At 41.8% G+C, this 20721-nt stretch overlaps 1 protein-coding gene across 4 annotated transcripts in view; it reads right to left on the bottom strand.

The window, feature by feature from the left end:
- Window positions 1-20721, bottom strand: part of RFC4 (replication factor C subunit 4) — a 98684-nt gene that overhangs the window by 8174 nt on the left and 69789 nt on the right. For all 4 annotated transcript variants that reach the window (XM_073626308.1, XM_073626305.1, XM_073626306.1 and 1 more), the window contains exons 4-9: window positions 15847-15926; window positions 6955-7074; window positions 5700-5843; window positions 2678-2798; window positions 1834-1959; window positions 96-176 (exon numbers count right to left, since the gene is read on the bottom strand). In XM_073626308.1, the coding sequence (XP_073482409.1) occupies window positions 96-176; window positions 1834-1959; window positions 2678-2798; window positions 5700-5843; window positions 6955-7074; window positions 15847-15926 (672 nt within the window). The remainder of the gene's footprint in view (window positions 1-95; window positions 177-1833; window positions 1960-2677; window positions 2799-5699; window positions 5844-6954; window positions 7075-15846; window positions 15927-20721) is intronic.

Here is a 20721-nt window from a genome sequence, read left to right as displayed (position 1 = left end):
TTCCAGTTAAAAATATGACTTGTTTTTAGGACTATTTTTTACAAATAAATTTTAAAAAGGGGTTTCCGACACAATAACTTAACAGGTGCTCTTACCATAACCACTGTTTCTAGTTTCTCAAATAATCCACTCTGACAAGCAGCCAATACTGAATTAAGTGTCTCTTTAGAGATCACCTGTTAAAATAAAATTCAAAATTGTTTTGTTTACCATTTAATTATATGCAAATGTGTGATACAAAGAACATTATTGAACATAATCACACGAGGAGACACCAACCATGTTGGATCTAGTGGGGAATGTTCAGACCCTCTGCCAGGTTTTTATCACTGTGTCCCAACTTCCCACCACAAACTGTTTCAATGACAAGGAAGGACATTAGGTAATAATAAATTGCAGTGGGTGTAATCATTTCCCCCACCATACTAAAAGAAAAAAAAAGTTTGTACACCACACAAAGTCATTTTCTTACAAATGGTCAGGCTATACTGTCATCTACAGGATTGTTTGACACTGACAAACAAAAAAATTGTGGGCACTGTAAGCCAGACCTTCAGGCCCGGTTCACACTTGTGCGATGCGAGAACACCGCAAATCCACTGTAGGTTCCCACATTGCTCCGACTCGCATGTCAGTTCATACTGCCATATGCGAACCGCTGGGGAGTGTCAATACATTGTTAACGACACCCCCAGTTCAGCTTGCATATCGCACTGCAAACTGACAGTTCGGACATGAATCGGATCGCATATGTGTGAACACACGTGATCCGATTCTGGTCCGAACAGAAAAAAGGGTCCTGTGCATGTTTGGACCGAATGCGGTGCGATATCAGCCATGCTATCTGTATGGCTGAAATTGCACCGCACAGACATCGCATGTAATAGAACAGCAGTGCACTGCGAATTACATGCGATGTCTGGCATCACACAAGTGTGAACCGGGCCTCAGAGTGCATGTGCCAATGATGTCATCGGCTGCATGCACTCTGAATTTATCTCCTAAACTTTGCAAGTCTAAGAGATATTCACAGTACCTACAGGTAAGCCTTGTTATAGGCTTACCTGTAAGTACAAGTGGTAGTACAGAGTTTACTACCACTTTAAGGAGCATGGCTACCGCTGCTGTCTCAGCCAATGAGGAGGCAGCGACCCAGGAGAGGTGAGGCTCTCGTGCACATCGCTGGATCGAGAAGGGGCTCAGGTAAGTTTTAGAGGGGGCTGATGCACACAGGTGGTTTTCTACCTTCATGCATAGAATGCATGAAGGTAAAAACCCTTCAGCCTTTTCAACCACTTTAAGGTGTACATAAAGGCAAACATTTACATTTTGAATAGAAGTGGGGGAGGGTTGGATTATGTTTATTACTGTCTGCGTCCCCTCTGGGAAGATTCACACTATTTGTCCTGACACGGTCACAGACACAGGAAGTGAGAGGAAATCCTTAATTTTACAACATTCAGCAACACAAAAGTTGACTATAAAGCTTTCAATGGGAACACCTGTTGTGTTGACAACTGTCTTACAGCGGAATAACAGTCACTTTGCAGAGATTTTGTCTTCTTTCCTGATTCATGTCTGGGACAAAGTTAGGCCACAGACAGCAGAAAAACTGACAGGGGGTCTAACCCTTCCATACTCTATCCAAAATTCATTAAATAAACCATTTGCAATTTGTTTAGAGATCTATTTACATGATTCTTGTAGTTTTGACAGTTAAGCCAAATTGGAAAACTGCATGGTGAAAAAAGTTCTAAGTAATAGGAAATTGAGACTCATGGTAAAAAGGGACATGCAATACATCATCATCTAATATCATAAAGCACTTCTTACCCCTGCAATTTCTGTTACCACAACATCTGTAATTTCTTTTCCTGCAGTAAGCCTTGTAGCACTTTGCAGAAAAGTGATGGCTTTTCTCAAGTCACCTTCTGATACTTCAACCAGACGGGATACTGCCTGCAAACAAATACAGCATAGCCCATCAGCAAGCAACACAAGTGGTCTATCAATGTGAAACTCCGCTCACAAAGCAGAAAAAAATGGAGGCCACCATCCTACACTTAGCTCATCCAAGTAGTGTGAACATTTTATGTGCTGACTTGTCCTCAAGAGCTGAAAAGTTAACAGGATACTTTCTATAACCATATTATGATATGCAAGTTGTATTGCTTTTATTTACACTAGCATGTTGATAAGCTTGCATGTGTTGAATTGGCTAGACACTTGTATTGGGGGCATTTCCATTTTCTTCTACGTATCGTTACCCGCAACAGACCAGTGAAATAACACTATACCAGTGTTAAGCCTAACACCAATGATCTCTTTCACTAATATATGGGATGCTTGCTCTCTTCCAGTGACAGAATGAAGGTTGTATCAACACATATTAACATGACCATCAACTCTGTTACTGATTACTTGCGGAAAAATTTTGCTTAAATTCAAATATAATCATCCTATTGAACAAATAATTTACAGTTGAACTCTAGGGAAATTAGGAGACAAAAGACCAATCACAAGCTGGAGCATCGGGGAGAAGAGGTGGGGGGAGCTGCGGGGGAAGGGTTTATGATTTTTCATATTTCCTGAGTTCAACTTTATTGCAACCACCACATGGGAAACATTCAGAGAAAGACATACACAGTGTTTTTTCCTGTATAAACAGAATAGTTACCTCATTTGTAATAAGCAAATTTTCTTTTGTGCAGATATCCAGAATTCTTTGCGTTTGTATTTTATCAGCAAGTGGTTTAAAACGAAACTTGGAGCATCGAGATGTTAAAGGCTCAATTATTCTAGATGAAAAAGAATAGGCACATAAAGCGCAATGGTAAAACTGGATAGTCCTAACATTAAAAACATACAGTCACAGGGTATTTTCAGCAGAGTTGAGAGCAGTGGTGCTCAGCTTAATAGATACATTACTAAGCTCCTCAAAGTACTGCCCCATACATCATCTAAGCAAACATAATATTTAGATTGTTGGAGAACGCTACAAATTGTGGATGGAAACAGACTGAAAGGACAGTCCGAGACTGAAATGTTAAATGAAAAACTGCTAGAGATCATTGCCAATACAGCCCCTTTTACAAATCAATGCGGCCTCTCCACTACTGGCTGCTAAGGCCAAATGCTGCAGGTTCAGCGTCATGGTTCTCCAGCTAAGTGGACTTACCCTGCTGGACACACAATAGAATCTCATTCTCCTGAGCTCAGACAGTCTCCAGATGTCTCTAGCAACACAAGTGTCAATATCGACAAACTTTAGTGTACACAACTTTTACCTTCAAGATTACAATCACTTTTTAAGAGCCCTTGCACACTGGGGCGGCGTCGGCGGTAAAACGCCGCTATTATTAGCGGCGTTTTACCGTCGGTATGCGGCCGCTAGCGGGGCGGTTTTACCCCCCGCTAGCGGCCGAGAAAGAGTTAAATACCACCACAAAGCGCCTCTGCAGAGGTGCTTTGCCGGCGGTATAGCCGCGCCGTCCCATTGATTTCAATGGACAGGAGCGGTAAAGGACCGGTATACACACCGCTCCTTCACCGCTCCGAAGATGCTGCTGGCAGGACTTTTTTTACCGTCCTGCCAGCGCATCGCTCCAGTGTGCAAGCCCTCGGGGCTTGCACACTGGAATGAAAGTAGCGGCACTTTCGGGGCGGTTTGCAGTCGCTATTATTAGCGCAATAGCGCCTGCAAACCGCCCCAGTGTGCAAGGGCTCTAAGTAAGAGAGAGGCAAACGATTGCCTTGTAAAACAACCCATTCAGTTTAAAATAGAAATAAAAGGGAAAACATTTTTGTATAGATATAAAAATACAGACACATATCAGGAATATGAAGTGTTGGGGTAACAAACACTGTAACTTCAGTATGGCTTAGACTGCACTCACACCTGCGAAATGACCCACACTCCAACCAGATGAGAGAACCCCAAGTGGGGGTTCCCACAATTAGCCCTAAGGGTCGGTTCACACTAGGACGACTTGTCAGGCGACTTAGCCGCCTGACAAGTAGCGTCCCGTTCTGTACAATGGAACCGTTCTAATCAGAGCGACGCAAGTCGCTCCGACTTAGAAAAAGGTTCCTGTACTACTTTGGGGGCGACTTGCAAAGACTTCTATATAGAAGTCGTTTTGCAAGTCGCCGCCCCTGTCGTGTCCAGGCCGCCTGAGGCAGTCGCGCTGAAAGTCGCGCTGCCTCAGTGTGAACCGAGGCTTAGGAGTGCCGGCTCCTGCAGTTAATCACTCATCCAGGGATCACATGCAAGAGGCCACAATTAGTTGTGGGAGCCGACAGCCTCATATTGCTATTAATGCGTCTGCTTTCTGCAGCTAATCGCAGGAAGCCGTGCTGGGGTTCTCACATCTAATCTGAGTGTGGGTGCATTTGCAGGTGTGATGCACCCTTAGTCTGAACAAAGCAGGGAAGGGAACTGTGTGTATAGCGCCTAATAGCCAAAACAGATATTACAAATTGTCTTTCTTTAAAAAAAAAAATGAAAGGCTAGCTAGGCAAATTACATGCCTACAGCTCTACCTGTTGCCTGGAAAGGGTTGATATGCAATCATTTGCAAAATGTTTAAAGTTTATTTTGATTAGTCCTTAACAATAGATTAAATGCTACACATATTTTGTTTAATGGTTTGACTGTCAGACACCAAAGAAGTGATTTACTAATGTAACAGGAAGCGAGACTAACTTGTTTTATTTAACTGAATAATACATTCCAAAGCAAAATTGCTTTGTATTTTTAAAGTAAATATGTTCACTTCACTTGGAATCACCCATGTGGTTTCAGTTCAATTTAAAGTGGCTCTAAAAAGGCAGAACATTTTTTTCACCCTAATCTAATGCATTCCATGCATTAGGATAAAAAAAACCTTCTGCAAAGCAGCTCCCCCCAACTTACTGAGCCCGATCTCTCCAGCGATGTGCACACTGTCCATCATAACCAGTGAGGAGGGAGGAGGGGGACAGGGAAAGGCCTCACTTGTGTCTTATGGACACACAGTGCTTGACTTGGGAGTGGGCCAGGAGTGTTGGCGGGGGCCCAAGAAGAGGAGGATCAGGGCTGCTCTATGTAAAACCATTGCACAAAGCAGGTACTTATAAGAGGTTTGTTAATAAAAAAAAATAAATTAAAAAAACCTGTGAATTTACAACCACTTTATTAAAAATCACCTAACATGTCTGAATTAGGTCGCCCCAAACAATTTAACAAAACAATTAAAAAGGATTTAAGCAAAATCAGCCATGAGAAAATCAGTTGCTGCTGTTGAAAATCTTTTCCTACTTAAAATGCTAGTTGCCTTGCTGTCCAGGTCTTTCATTCTTTGACCTAGAAAATTGAGTACTGTCCGTGATACAAAATCAAGTATTCTTTGACCCAAAAAGGTATGTAGATTAAGACATCTGACTTACCTCTTAATTTTCCTTATTTAAATACATGTCCCAGGCCAGTGACCCAGAAAGTTTGAAAGCATCATCAGCAGGATAGCCAAGCAACTAGCATTTTCATAAGAAAGGCCAGCAATGGGAACCCTCCCACCATTTCTTTTACAAATGGTTTACTTTGACAGCACAAAAAAGGCAAACTTCCTGCCATTGTCATAGCTTATTTCAGAATAACTAGGTATCTGCAAGTACATGTTTGCTGTCACATTTTTGTGATAGAAATACATCTATATTTTTACCTGCTGACATAATTGCAAATGAGGCAGAATCGAGTTGTTTTAGACTCTTTCTCCATGGTGCGTCGCAGAGCAGCCTGTGCTGCTGATGTCATTGAGTCCGCTTCATCCAGAATAACAATCTTAAATGGGGGACAAGGCTTCCCACTACACACAAACACAAAGCCATTTATGTCTAAACACAGGAAAGAAGAATGCAAGAAAAATGTACTATTTTTCACTGCTAGAACAGCAAGGGCAGTGTTAATGGTAGGACTTAGCATAAAGTAATAGCCTGGGGCAAAATATAATAACAAAACCTGTTCTGCCTCAGTATACTTTTCCTGTGAAAATAGGGGTACGCAAGGCATAAAAGAATAGGATTTCTTTCTCACTGTAAAAATTTAAGGAAAAAAAATAATAATAAAATGTTTATTTTACACATACCATCACCAGTCAGTATCCCTGATCACCGCCACAGCAGTCATGTTATGACGCTGTACTGCACTGGTGACATTATGTTAAAAAAAAAAAAGTGAAAAAAATGGATTCAATTCCCTAATTTTCCAAAAAAATTATGACAAAAATGATTTACAACTTCAAAAAACTTGCCATGCCTCTTACTAAATACCCCAAACTGTCTACTTTCCAAAAAGAGATCATGTGGAACGTATTTGTACTGTCCTGGCATTTTTAGGGCCTGAGATTGGCTGTCAGTACATCAGGAATAATCAATATTCAAATATATACCACATTTGTAGACTAACTTTCACACCTACTAAATAATATACACCGACAGTCACCAGCTCTTTGCTCAGGGAGCTCTGAGAACCGTGCAATCGGCGTTTTTTGATCGCTCGGTTCTCAGGAGCTGACGGAAGACCGATGCTGCATCCAAATAGTATGATTAAAAAAAAAATAATAATAATAAAATCTCATACTTCTCTTTTAAGATTTAGATCTAAAGGAATGCCCTTTTCACATTTCTAAGCACACACCAGTAACTGCATGCACATGAGCTCATAGCTTTTTATATGGAGGTGTGGATCTGTACCTAGTATAAGTTTCAAATTATTAGGAAGCAGACTACATTTTAATAGTAATTATGAGTTAAAGCTAGTTTTTAAAGCAATTCATATGCAGATAACATAACAAACAGTTCTCTCAGGGATGAAGTCTATGTTCCAGAGTGATGTTCAAGGTCTCAGAGGAACCCCCTTAAAAGGAAGTGAAAGCAGATCACAAACATGTGAGCAGAACAAAGAAATATGCTGCTTACTCATTACGGCTGCCACCAACTGTGAGCTGAGAGAAATTTTTCACTTTCTCCCGAACTACTTGTATTCCTCTTTCATCAGAAGCATTTAACTCAAGCACACGCTGCCGAAACAATTCAGGCCTGAAAATAAATTAAGAGTTACAAAACTCAAGTAAATAAACAAAAAAACAGCACGTTTACCAATAACCAACAGTTCAGTATACCTGAAAAAAACACATCTATCAATCCTTATGAAACTAATTTGTTAGGAGGGGTGTAGTCATATCCTTTACTATAGTGTAATGAAAAGGTTCTACTTTTCACTGGATGATTCTGAACCCAGTCTTGAATGTAGCTACACAAGGCATGCCCTATCAGTAAGATCTCATCCACAGCACACATTCATGGTGCTGGTCTTTCCTCTGCAAGATCCTACCCCCAGCATGTACACACATAAATCTTTCAGTAAGATATCCATCTACAGATGCAAAACAGCTTTCTCCAGCGAGAACCCCTCCGCCAGTACATACATTGGTCCTTCTCCTGTATCCTTCCCAAAAGACAGACAATCTCCAGTTACCCCTGCAGATACTCCCTATTCTATACATATACACAATTTCCCCTGTGTTGCCCCAGGAAACGCACACCTCACTTCTCAGTATCCATGTCGTCAATGAGATGGACTTTCCAGTACACAGAACTTACAATCCAGTTTTTACACCAGCGGTGTACACGCAGTAACCCTTTAATGACTAGTTGGTATGCATATGTTCATTAACCCCTCTAACACAAGTCTCCAGTATATATGTATGTATAAATATCACTTCAGTGATTAGCTGCAATGGAACGAGCACTAACCCTAGAATCACCCATCCCCATCTTATGAGCATTAACTCCTTGGTGATCAGTCCCCTAATGTATGTGTTAATTCCTCAGTAACAAGTCTGCAGAATACGTGCATTTTCCCCTCAGTAACCAGACACAGAAGCATGTGCATTAATCCCTCGATTATGCACCTGCTGTGTAAATGCATTAAACCCAAGTGACCTACCCGCAACATATATGAGTATAATCCCCTTCTTCTCAGTCCCCAGCGTAGGAACATTAACCCTTTACCACTTATTCCTCAGCATATATGCAATAACCCCTTGGAACCCAGCCCTTAGCGTGACAATGGTACCCTCAGCCTCATCCTGTAGAGATTTTCCAGGCCAGAGGACAACAATCCAAGTGCCAGTAGTCTGAGATTGATCATAATCGGGGTCAGTTAACTCTACAGTTAACCCTTTACACAGACTCCGAGAGGCAGCAAAAACGGGGCTTTTGCCTGATTCTATGAATGAGGCCATAGTTGTAGTAATTCCCAAACCAGGGAAAGATCAACTTCTCCCGATTTCACACCTTCCTATCTCCTTATTAAATACGGACGTCAAATTACTTGCGTGCGATATGGCTACTCTCTAAAGTGATTGGAAAACTGATCCACCACGACCAGTCGGGGTCCACAACTAAAAATATTAGAAGGCTCTTCCTTAGTCTACAGGTACCAGTGGACAATCCAGGAGGTAGGGCCATTCTTTCTTCAGATGCAGCCAAGGCTTTTGATAGCATTGAATGGCCCAATCTCTGAGAGATTCTCTCTCGCTTCAGTTGGGGGCAAGATTTCATCAATTGGGTAGGTGTTCTTTACTCTGACCCCAGGTCCAGATTGGGTATTAATGGTGTCCTCTCTCCACCCTTCCCTTTACACAGGGTAACTAGACAGGGGTATCCACCGTCTCCCCTTCTATTTGCCCTTGCAGTTGAACAGTTAGCCATCTTAATCTGCAAGGACCCCAACATAGTGTGATTTCGCCGAGGTTCTTTAGATGAGAACATTTCTCTTTACGCGGATGACACTTTGCTTTATCTTGGCGACGCAGCATGCTCCTTGCAGACTTTGATGACAATTAATACATTTGGTGAATTTTCCGGCTTCACAGTAAACTGGTCCAAATCTATCCTTATGCCCCTTGACCAAATAGGAGCACCTCTCCCGACTTGTGCCAATCAAATTGCTGTCACCAATTCTTTTAAATATCTGGGGGTGGTGGTCTCTTCTGAGCCTTCCCACTATCACAAATTAAATCTTAGCCTCTTGCTGGACAAACAAAAACTAATTGGTTTAAGCTTCCCTTGTCAGTAGTGGGCCGAGTCAATTTAATAAAGATGGCTTGGCCCCTGCAGCTTCTGTACATTTTTAAAATTTCCCGTATGTGGATATCCAACAAGTGGTTTAGGCGCATAGAGTTTCAATTTCAAGATCTTATATGGAGAAAGAAAAAAGGCCCGTATCAGCTTAGCCACTTTGCAGTACGGCAAGGACAGGGGGGTTAACAGTCCCACACCCCAAGATGTATTTTATGGCATCGCTAAATTCTTACCGTTAGTACGCTCCTTTAGACAATTGTTTTCGAAATTTCGGCCAAGAAATGTTGGATGGCAGGCTAGTAAATTTGGGCGGACAACGGCTCCACGTCTGATTTTCGTATGGTCAGTACACAAATCCGTCACACAAAAGTCGAAAGTACAAACACGCTCGGAATCAATGCTTACCAAACACAAAATTAACAGAAGGGGCACCAAGGGTGGCGCTCAAGAGCAGAAATTCCTTGTAGTACATTACTACGTTCGTGTTTGTATCACGACAATTGTGTAAAGTTAGTATGCAAGACAAGATCCTAGCACACGCCCTTTTGACAAAAATCAGACGCTCGGTTGGCAAACGATCGTACCGTTTGTACAAGGCTTAAGAATCATTTTGGGAGCACTTCATACTATTACACTGTGGGATTTCAACTGAGAAAAAGCATTTTTTCTTGGCAAAAAGAACTTTATTTTAATCACCACGGACATATGGATTGTTGCATACACGTTAATTTATTCTTACCACTTTTATTCATCTGTACATTATTGATTACACATTTATGTGAGTTTTTGTTTTTCACTTGATTGAGCAAGCGCTATTTGTTCAAGTAAATCTCAATTTCTGTATCCATTAACGCTGCCTCACCCGTGCCCAACAATGCAGCCACACCCGTGCCCAACAATGCAGCCACACCCGTGCCCAACAATGCAGCCACACCCGTGCCCAACAATGCAGCCTACTTGTGCAGGGGAAGAGAGGAAGAGGATTGCTGGACGGATCATCAGAGTGCAGAAGAACATCGCTGTAACAGCTTTAATTTCAATTGCCGTGTGTTCCCTGCGCTCGTTGTCACATACAGCCCTGCCTCCTGGCCCGGGAACTTTGATATACGTCACACATCCCCGGGATTGGACAGGTGTTCTGTCTATCAAGGTACCTGGGCCAGGAGGCAGGGCTGTATGTAACAGCGAGCGCGGGGAACACGTGGCAATCGAAATGAAAGCTGTTACAGCGATGTTCTGCGCTCTGATGATCCGGCCAGCTCTCTCGTCTCTTATCCTCTGGGTGATCCACTGGGAGAAGAGTTCCTATTCAACCCTGCCTGCCGGCGGTGCTCACCCCCCCACCCCCCGCAAGCCCACACTCTTCAGTCTTCATTTTCACTTGCAAAATTTGAGAGCTGTCCTAGGCAATTCCACCAATACCTTCAAATTAGACATGCGCTGCAGGTTCAGCAACAAACCCTTTGTTGTGAATTCAGGAAGAAATATATTTTATATTTACTGGCAGAAACATGAGAGATGCTTAGGCCTCACCAAGTAGATGAACTGTGATGTTAAATAGTTGAACTGTTGCCCTCTTGGGGACCTTTAGGATAAAATGGACATCCTCATGTTTGAAAAAGCCTTCCTTTACTACCTCAAATATTGAAGACTTTTACAAGCATGTATTGTAAAGGAAGCTGTTGGAACAAAGACTATTCCTGTCACAAAACAAGGAGATACTTACATGGTATTGTGAATAAACAAACACTGCCACAGGACACAAGGAGACATAGACTTTTATAGCATAGAGATAGCCTCACATTGTGTTCGAGTGGAGAACTGTTTAAATAGCTAACACCTTGGTTAACAGAACCATTGTATGAACTTTTAAGATGGTTCAAACAAACAAGTCAGTTCTAAACACCCAGTGAGAATGTTCAAGGTCCCTCTCAACACATTAGTGAATGTTGAATATTATGCTAGTCAAAAATAATATAAGGTATCAATAAGGTTATCATAAGTCATTTTAAACTATCTCTGACATTGTAGGTCACAGAGACATTATAATGTTGGCGTCTGCGGACCCAACAACTTTGCTATGAAGAAAATGTATATGAAAGTGTGATTTTATAAGTAGAAGTGTTTTAAGTAACGAATTAGTATTAGGAAAAACATATAATCATGATTATAATCTTATAAGATTGTAGCCTACACTTAAGATAAACAAATGTTCAGTGGAGATACCAGAAGTTATACAGGTATCCATATAGATAATCATTTTATGTGGTATTGATGAAATATATAACAATGTGTGTGTTTCCTAGATAGACCAGTTTACGGATATACATTTATAGAGATACAGTTATATAACCAAGTTATGTAATGATGATTAATCAAACTTATACTGAGTGTATTTTACATTAGACCGAGTACCAGAATATTTAAAAGTATATACCTACCCTTACCATTATACACCTTATGAAAATAGGACGTATTAATTGAAAAGGATGGACTCAAAACATGTGTGAGACACCTGGTGGTTGAAGGTGGTATTACTTGAACTCACTAAATTTCCAGAGGAAGTTAATAATTAAGTCTCCTAACCCAATGGGAAGTGAGCCACCTCCTTTTGGGCAGAGCCATTATAATTTTTATGGTCTTATTATCTGAAATGGTATTTAGAGGCAAGGAAGATGGGAGACAGGAAACCAACGAACGAAGGAACGGAAGGGGGAGAGCTCAGGGATCCACCCTAAAGGGGGGACACTGGGAGACATACACTCCCAGACTGACACTCATGCACCATGCATGAATACATATCTTTACATTCATGAAAATTCCTCAACACCTAATACTTAGAACTCGGAGGTCACAAGAAGTAAATCCTCTTTAGGAGTATCCATTTTTGAAACTACGGCAGCCATTTTAACTCTGGTAACTAGCCCATAGGAACTGCAGCCATCCTGGAATGGGTAATTATATCATGTTGATTTTATCTTGTATGTTCTCTCAAATATTGATATGTTCTCACAGATATTGATGTATTGAATATTATACAGTTGATAATCATTCTCCCGAATCAATAACCGCCTTGTAGATTTTTCTCTAAAGATTCAGATTTTTTCATTATATTTTTCTTTTTGCATAGTTGCCACATTTATTGACAAAGCAAACGTCTAATTTATTTCACAATTTTAACCACTTACTTGCCTGCAGTATAGTAACGGTTGTACGTGTGAAATACAGATGTTCTGTTCAATTGTCAAGTTCACAAGGTTATTGATTCTACGGAGAAGTTATCATGGTGGTATTATGTCAAAGGGACGGTATGCCCATTTTTGCAAGTGTTTTTATTGATGTTCAAGACGTTCATGTAACGCAATCGGTATCTTAATTTCATGTGATTATTTGTGTTTGTTTACCAATAAATAACTTTTTCGTATGACCACACGTCTCCGTGAATAAGTTTCACAAGCATAGACTGTGTCATATTGATTGATTTTGTATCTTAAAAATATCTTCGTTAAAAATTACTCAAGGATAATTATTGTGCGGGAAACCTGTCCTTAAAAAGGCACAACTTATTCTGACTGAAAATTCACGACACCTTATTTTAACCTTATCAAACTCAGCTCTAGTGACCGAACTCCTACAGTCAAGTACTCGCAAAGGTTTAATTTCCTGTATTTACCTGAAATTATTATCCTCTATCCAAGAGCATGCTAAGCTGAAATGCAGGGCTCGCTGAGTAATCGACATTGGAGAAATTATTGGTGATCAGTGGGACATGGCTCTAGAACCAATCCCGGTAACCTCCCTTTCTGCCTCTCACAAGCTCTCGCAGTGGTCTACATAGGACCAATCGAACGCCTGTTAATCTGTTTGACTGGGGCAGGAGAGATACACTGGTGTGCCCTAAATGTAACCCTTTACACACACACACACACAGAGGTCCTGAGCTGCAGATGCAGCCATCTTTTCTGGACCATGTGGTTGGTGGTTACAAAAGTGATTTAACCAATGAAAGGGACTAAGGAATATGCTGAGGGGGTTTCTTTTACAACAGTTTAATAGACACCTTCTCCATGCCAGTATCCCTAACAATATTTCCAGATGACCAGATTTTACAGTGCAATAACCAACATATTATTGCAGAGAATAAAATCATGATTTGATAGACATCAGACATGATGTGGATTTCATGTAGGACTTTTTCGGGAGAAGTATTGTGTCGCATCAGTTTTCTGCACCTCATAATATTGGGATGTCTGGTTTATAAGTGATCAGTATTTCTTATACATTCGGATAGACTCTTGGTATGAATGTACTTACATTATGTGGAGATTTTTAGAGGTGGGCTGTATGAAATGGGCAGATTCACATCAAGTAGAGCCAGACTCAACTGTTTACTACACTAAATTACTTTACAGCAGCCAATTATGACATCAATTAAAAGGCCTGTTAAAGTGATGGTAAGGGTTCTTTTTTTTATTATTTAAAATAACAAACATATCATAGTTACCTCCACTGTGCAGCTCGTTTTGCACAGAGTGGCCCCCAACCTGCTCTTTAGGGGGGCCCACGACGGCTCTCACGGCTCCTCCCCGCATCAGATAACACCCTAGGGGAAGTGCTTCCCCGAGGGGGTTACCTTGCAGGCGCGCTCACGAGTCCAGTCCATAGCCTCCGAATGTATGACTCGGCCCCACGTCATTGTATTTGATTGAAAGCAGCGGGAGCCAATGGCTGAGCTGCTATCAATCTAGCCAATCAGGACACGAGACACCTGCTAAAGCTGGTGTGCTCATCCCTGGTGCAAGAAAAAGAGGGTTCAGGTAAGTAAAACAGGGGCACTGGGGAGCTGCTGCACTGCAAGAGTGATTTATAATAACCTGCTTCATGTTTTGAACTGGTTGTGTTCTAGAGGGGGGAATTCTAGGGGATGTGTCTCATACACAAGATATTACATCTCAGGCAGGAGATCTTCTCCCCGCAAAAGCAAATGGGATGAGCACCACTCCAAAGGCTTTCCTGTGAGAGCTTCAGCTCCCAAACAATCCTGGGTGCCTGCCTGGGTCCACAAACCCCATATGCAGGTAGAAAAGAAAAAGATAGCGGAACTTCGAGATTAAAAACAGTTCCTTTTATTATGAAAAAATGGGAATGAAAGACATGCCACACACACTCAACCCACAGAGGGTCAGTTGACGTGTTTCACACTCCTGTGCTTAATCCTTCCTTTTCTTTTCTATCTTCTCCCCACACCCACTGTCAGAATTTAAAAACAGTATGGCTGTGCAGGGCAACGCCCACAAAGCCATGCCATTCATGCAGAGAGTTCTGTGAATGAATGAACTACAAGTACCGTCGTCTGCTGCAGCTGACCGCTTGTAGTTTTCAATAAACAGTGAGGGCACTGGTGAGCTTTCTCATAGTCCATTAAGTGCTCGCCGATCTTGAGACCAATACCTTTGTGGTGCGACTTGAGCCCATACAAAATGAATGGGCTCAAATCGCGCTGCAAAGAATCGTCACTATGACAAGCCTGGGTTCACACAGGAGTGGTGGGGGAAGGCATGCGATTAGGACAGGAATCACACCATACCACAAATGTATCGGTTTAGGTACCGGAGCATTTGTGCAAGTACAAGTATGAGCAAATGCTCAGTATTGGTTCCGATATCAGTGCAACCCTAGCAGAGACTAACTGAAAATAGATCCATGCGTCACTTGCAGTCAGGAGGACTCACAGAGAGGTGTTTCCCTAACTAAGTAGCAGGAAAGAGCGCTCTGCGCATGAGACAATCTGACCAACAAATGAAGTCAGCACTTAGGCTGAATTCACACATAGTGCAGCGACAGGTGGTGTTTACTGCATTGTAAAACACCACAAGGACACACAGTAAACAATTGTTTGCTGTGTGTCCCATTTACACTGCAACAAAGCCCGAAGCTGCTCTGCAGCATGCAGCATTTTATCACAGCGCACTTTACAGTGCCACATGGCACTCGTCACACTGCTGTACAACGCCATGAATGAAGTGTACTTTTGTACACTTCAAATAAAGCGTGGACAAAAAAGGGAGCCGTGTGATGCACTGAATCACGCACTGCACTGCACCCTACCACAGCCGGGAACAGATAGCTGCTGGAGGGGTAAAGCTCTCCAGCAGCTGTTCTGGTGTGAATTCTCCCTCAGTCTCTGAGTGTTAACCCCCTTCGCAGTAAATTGACAGAAAATTCAAAATTTCAATCAGCACCCGGTAGCCCCACTACTGCCCAATGACATTTTCAGAAAGCTATGTACAGCACCTTGCCAGCTCCTCAAACCAGCCCATGATCTGCTGAGAAAACACACAGAAATGTTGCTGGTCTAAATAGGTTATGTAATAAAAAAAAAATAAATAAATAATATATATATATAAATAAACATCTTATTAGCATGTTGATAAAAGGGAAGGAAGAGCCAGGGAAAGTAAAAATATAAGCAGATTCAACTTTGGCTTTAATGTCTTTTCTAATACAGAGATTTATAATCAAGTCATAAAGCAGAACTGTATTATGTGCAGGTTATACACTATAACTAGTTTCATTAGATATGTATTTAACAGCTAAGCAATACCTAACAATCTTCTCATACATAGAGGGAGTAGCAGACAATGGCCAAAGCAGAATGTTGCATTATCAGCACAGATTCAACAAGTAGTCTAAATTTGCCATTTGCTTTCTATTGTTACATACCCATATAACTCCCTGGCCGCTGCCAAAATTGTGGATGTTTTTCCAGTTCCGGGTGGCCCATAGAATAGAAGATTAGGCAGCTGGCAAAGCAAATAAAAGAACCCAGAGTAAGCAAACACACAAATTTAGCTATGCAGACAAAAATCTACCTCCATCATGGAAATATTTATATCAATTATGCAATATGTGTACAGAAGGTGCATTATGCTATACACTCTTAAACTGGTTCTAAAGCCTAAACATTTTTTACCTTAGAAGTTAAAAAATATTTTAGGTAGCAGTATGCCCCCTCAACCCACCTGTTGTGCTTACCCGAGTTCTCACGCAATCCAGGGTTGCACCTGTCTGTAGTGGGATCACTTTAACTCTTTAATGCTTCTCTCCAGATATACAAGAGAACAGTTACAAAGCTGCATCTCAAAGGCATTCCCAGTACTTGGGAATAGTACAACAAAGCATTCAAATCAGTACACTTACCACCAATGTGAAAAACTTGGAAGAGGTTCAACCACTTGACCATTGGGCACTTAAACCCCCTTAATAACCAGACCAATTTTCAGCTTTCAGTGCTCTCACATTTTGAATGACAATTACTCAGTCATGCAACACTGTACCTATATGAAATTTTTCGCCTTTTTTCACACAAATAGAGCTTTCTTTTGGTGGTATTTAATCACCGCTGTTTTTTTATTTTTTGCGATATAAAAGAAAAAAGACTGAAAATTCCGTAAAAAAAATGAATTTTCTTTGTTTGGGCCCTTTCACACTGGGGCGGGCGGCGGCAGTAAAGTGCCGCTATTGTAAGCGGCGCTTTACCGTCGGTATCCGGCCGCTAGCGGGGCGGTTTTACCCCCCGCTAGTGGCCGAGAAATGGTTAAAAACCAACGCAAAGCGCCTCTGCAGAGGCGCTTTGCCAGCGGTATAGCCGCGCCGTCCCATTGATTTCAATGAGCAGGAGCAGTGAAGGAGCGGTATATACTCCGCTCCTTCACCGCTCCGAAGATGCTGCTAGCAGGACTTTTTTTACCGTCCTGCCAGCGCATCGCTCCAGTGTGAAAGCCCTCGGGGCTTTCACACTGGAATGAAAGCAGCGGCACTTCGGGTCGGTTTGCAGGCGCTATTATTAGCGCAATAGCGCCTGCAAACCACCCCAGTGTGAAAGGACCCTTACTGTTATAAAGTTTAGAAAATTAGTAATTTTTCTTCATAAATTTTGGCCTAAATTTATACTGCTACATATCTTTGGTAAAAATAAGTACAAATTGGTGTATATTATTTGGTCTTTGTGAAAGTTAGAGAGTCCAAAAGCTATGGTGCCAATATCTGAAAATTGATCACACCTGAAGTACTGATGGCCTATCTAATTTCTTGAGACCCTAACATGCCAGAAAAGTACAAATACCCCCAAAATGACCCCTTTTTGGAAATAAGACATTCCAAGGTATTTAGAAAGAAGCATGGTGAGTTTTTTGAAGTTGTCATTTTTTCCCGCAAAATCAAGATTTTTTTTTTCTTTGACAAAATTGTCATATTAGCAGGTTATTTCTCACACACCGCATATGCATACAACAAATTACACCCCAAAACACATTCTGCTATTACTCCCGAGTATGGCGATACCACATGTGTGAGACTTTTACACAGCGTGGCCACATACAGCGACCCAACATGCAGGGAGCACCTTCAGGCGTTCTGGAGCACCCAGGCCAATTCTGACATTTCTCTCCTACATGTAAAAATCATCATTTATTTGCTAGAAAATTACATAGAACATCAAAATATTATATATGTTTTTTTAGTAAAGACCCTAGAGAATACAATGGCGGTCGTTACAACTTTTTATCGCGCACGGTATTTGCGCAGCAATTTTTTGAACGAAAAACAAACAGATTTTTGCTATAAAAAAAAACCCCAAAAAACAGCAAAGTTAGCCCAATGTTTTTGCATAACGTGAAAGATGAAGTTACACTGAGTAAATAGATACCTAACATGTCACCCTTCAAAATTGCACATGCTTGTGGAATGGTGCCAAACTTCGCTACTTAAAAATCCCCATAGGCGCCGCTTTAAAATTTTTTACTGGTTACATGTTTTGAGTTACAGAGGAGGTCTAGGGCCAAAATTATTGCTCTCGCTCCAACGTTCGCAGCGATACTTTACATGTGTGGTTTGAACACGTTTTCATATGTGGGCGGGACTTACGTATGCATTTGCTTCTGCATGCGAGCACACGGGGACAGGGGCGCTTTAAAATTTTAAATTTTTTTTTTTTTTATTGTTCATTTTACTTTATTTATTTTAGTTTGACACTTTTTTTCCAAAAAATTTATTTTTTAATCACTTTTATTCCTATTACAAGGAATGTAAACATCCCTTGTAATAGGAATATGGCATGACAGGTCCTCTTTACAGTGAGATATGGGGTCAATAAGACCCCACATCTCACCTCTAGGCTGGGAAGCCTGAAATAATAATAATTAAAAAAAAAAAAAAAAAGATCCTGCTTCGATCGTAGCGGTGAGTCAGTAGAAGCACCTGAGGGCGGCGGTAGGGGGGGACGTTCCCTCTCGCCTCCCGTAAGAACGATCAAGCAGTGGAACAGCCACTGTGATCATTCTTATGGTATAGGCTGATATCTGAATGATGCCTGTAGCTGCAGGCATCATTCAGATATCCCTGCACAAAGTCAAGGACGTCGTATGACGGCAGGCGGGAAGTGGTTAAAACGCTTTTTTTTTTTTTTTTTTTTTTTTTTTTTTTTTAACACAAAGTTGTCCATTTATACAATATTTCTAACACATAGCATGTGCATACCAAAAATGACACCCCAAAATAGATATTCCTACTCCTCCTGAGTTAGGCGATACCACATGTGTGAGACTTCCACAGCCTGGCCACATACAGAGGCTGCAGCCTGGCCACATACAGAGGCTGAGTACAGCCGAGTATGGCTGAGCATGGCAGGGTATTGCTGGGTATGGCAGAGTATTGCACAGGGTATTGCACAGGGTACTGCAGAGTATTGCACAGGCTATTGCAGAGTATTGCACAGGCTATTGCAGAGTATTGCACAGGCTATTGCAGAATATTGCACAGGCTATTGCAGAATATTGCACAGGCTATTGCAGAATATTGCACAGGCTATTGCACAGGATATTGCAGAGGGTATTGCAGAGGGTATTTCTGAGCATAGAGGGATGGCTGAGCATGGATGGATGGATGGATGTGGCTCTGTGTCACAGAGCAGTGCTGTGGGCACTACAGATGCAGCCACAGCGCTGCTGCCATCCGATCCCTCCCCCTCTCACACTGTACCGCTCGGTACACAGAGGGAAGAGAGGAACTGGCGTCATGACATGTGATCGCTCCGTCATTTGACGGAGCGATCACATGGTAAACGGCCGTGACCAGCGGCCATTTACCGTGATGCGCCGGGTCCTCTGTACCCGGCGGTCACGGATGTTCTCGGGTGCGCGCCATTCTGGGAGGACGTCATAGTACGCCATCCTAGAGTTAAGCAACCGCCCTATAGCCGTCATTCGGCTATGGGCCGGTTGTTAAGTGGTTAAAGGGATACTTAACACACTGTTTCATTTACATTATCCCTTCTACTTCTGTATATACCTGATGGCACTGTAATTATTTTAAAGTGGATGTAAACCCAATGTCATCCTTTCTAAACTACTGTCATAGGGGTTATCTATAAAGATATACAGGCCTCGTGCATGTATCTTTACCTGTCAAATGTCTCCCCTCTGTCTGTTATGAGAGCTGAAAAACTGCATATTCTGTGGGTGGGTCTGTTGTCTGGAGCTCGGTGGGTGGAGTCATGATGTTAGTAGACTCCCTGCCCACCTCTACACTCCCCTTGTCAATATGCATTTTCTCCTGTGTATTTCTAACTGAACTTCTGCTATGATCTCTAACATCCAGTGAAAAGACAAGAAAGTAACCACATGACTTCAGCATGCCAAATCATGCTGAGGTGTGGAACAGCCAATCCTTGCAGAGCTGCTGAAGAAAGGAGTGGGGGTGGGAATTAAAAAATCATGCATGTGCCTTAGGCTGTCACTCACAGCAAGGGGGAGGATTTGACAAAGTTTTTCTCACTGAACAATAAAAGGGGATTGCTCAGAGATGGATTAACTCTGTGTGGAAAGACTGGGCTCAAATGATAGGAAATCTTATATTCTACAGTATGATATAAAACAAATTCGGGTTTACATCCACTTTAAGAAAAACTAAACATTGAACTAACTTTTTCCTAAACCAAATACAGCCGTCACATGACCCAATCTCTCCCAGCCTGTCTGTAGGGGAACAATGGCAGAAGGAGCTTCTAGTCCTCTGCTGCTGGTCAAAACAAAAATAGATATCAATAAACAGTTTTACATTGTCATACAAATATATACATGATATCAAATCTTTATTATTTTTTGACAATAACATGGTGTGGGCGGATTTCTGCCAGTCACAGACTATGTAATGCCCTTCCAGCCAGTGTTTTAGAATAAGAGGGAGGTGAAGCCTATTACATGTAATATCGTGCCCCATTGTGTTTAGCTGGCTAGTGGGCATGGAGGAGGGGGGCGGAGGTGGGCTGTCATTTACCACTGTGTATACACACACACATGTGCGACTCTATAGTCACATGGGCTGCTCAGATGTTATAGGGAGGAAATGCTCAGCATAGAAACTCACTGAAAACCAAGCATGTGCAGAGTTGTCACCGCAGTTGCCAAATCCCTAGCTGAATTGGGGTCATAAACATAAGGGGGAGATAGAGAGCAGCAGGATCAACCAAATTTTCTAGAATACAGAAAATTAATCTCATAGTGACTGAATATGAACATCATATAATACACCATTTATTGA

The sequence above is a fragment of the Aquarana catesbeiana genome, linkage group LG04 (genome assembly GCF_042186555.1).
Source record: "Aquarana catesbeiana isolate 2022-GZ linkage group LG04, ASM4218655v1, whole genome shotgun sequence".
NCBI classification, from domain to species: domain Eukaryota; kingdom Metazoa; phylum Chordata; class Amphibia; order Anura; family Ranidae; genus Aquarana; species Aquarana catesbeiana.
Note: the sequence above shows the minus strand (reverse complement) of the source record. Positions and strands in the feature narration are given on the sequence as shown.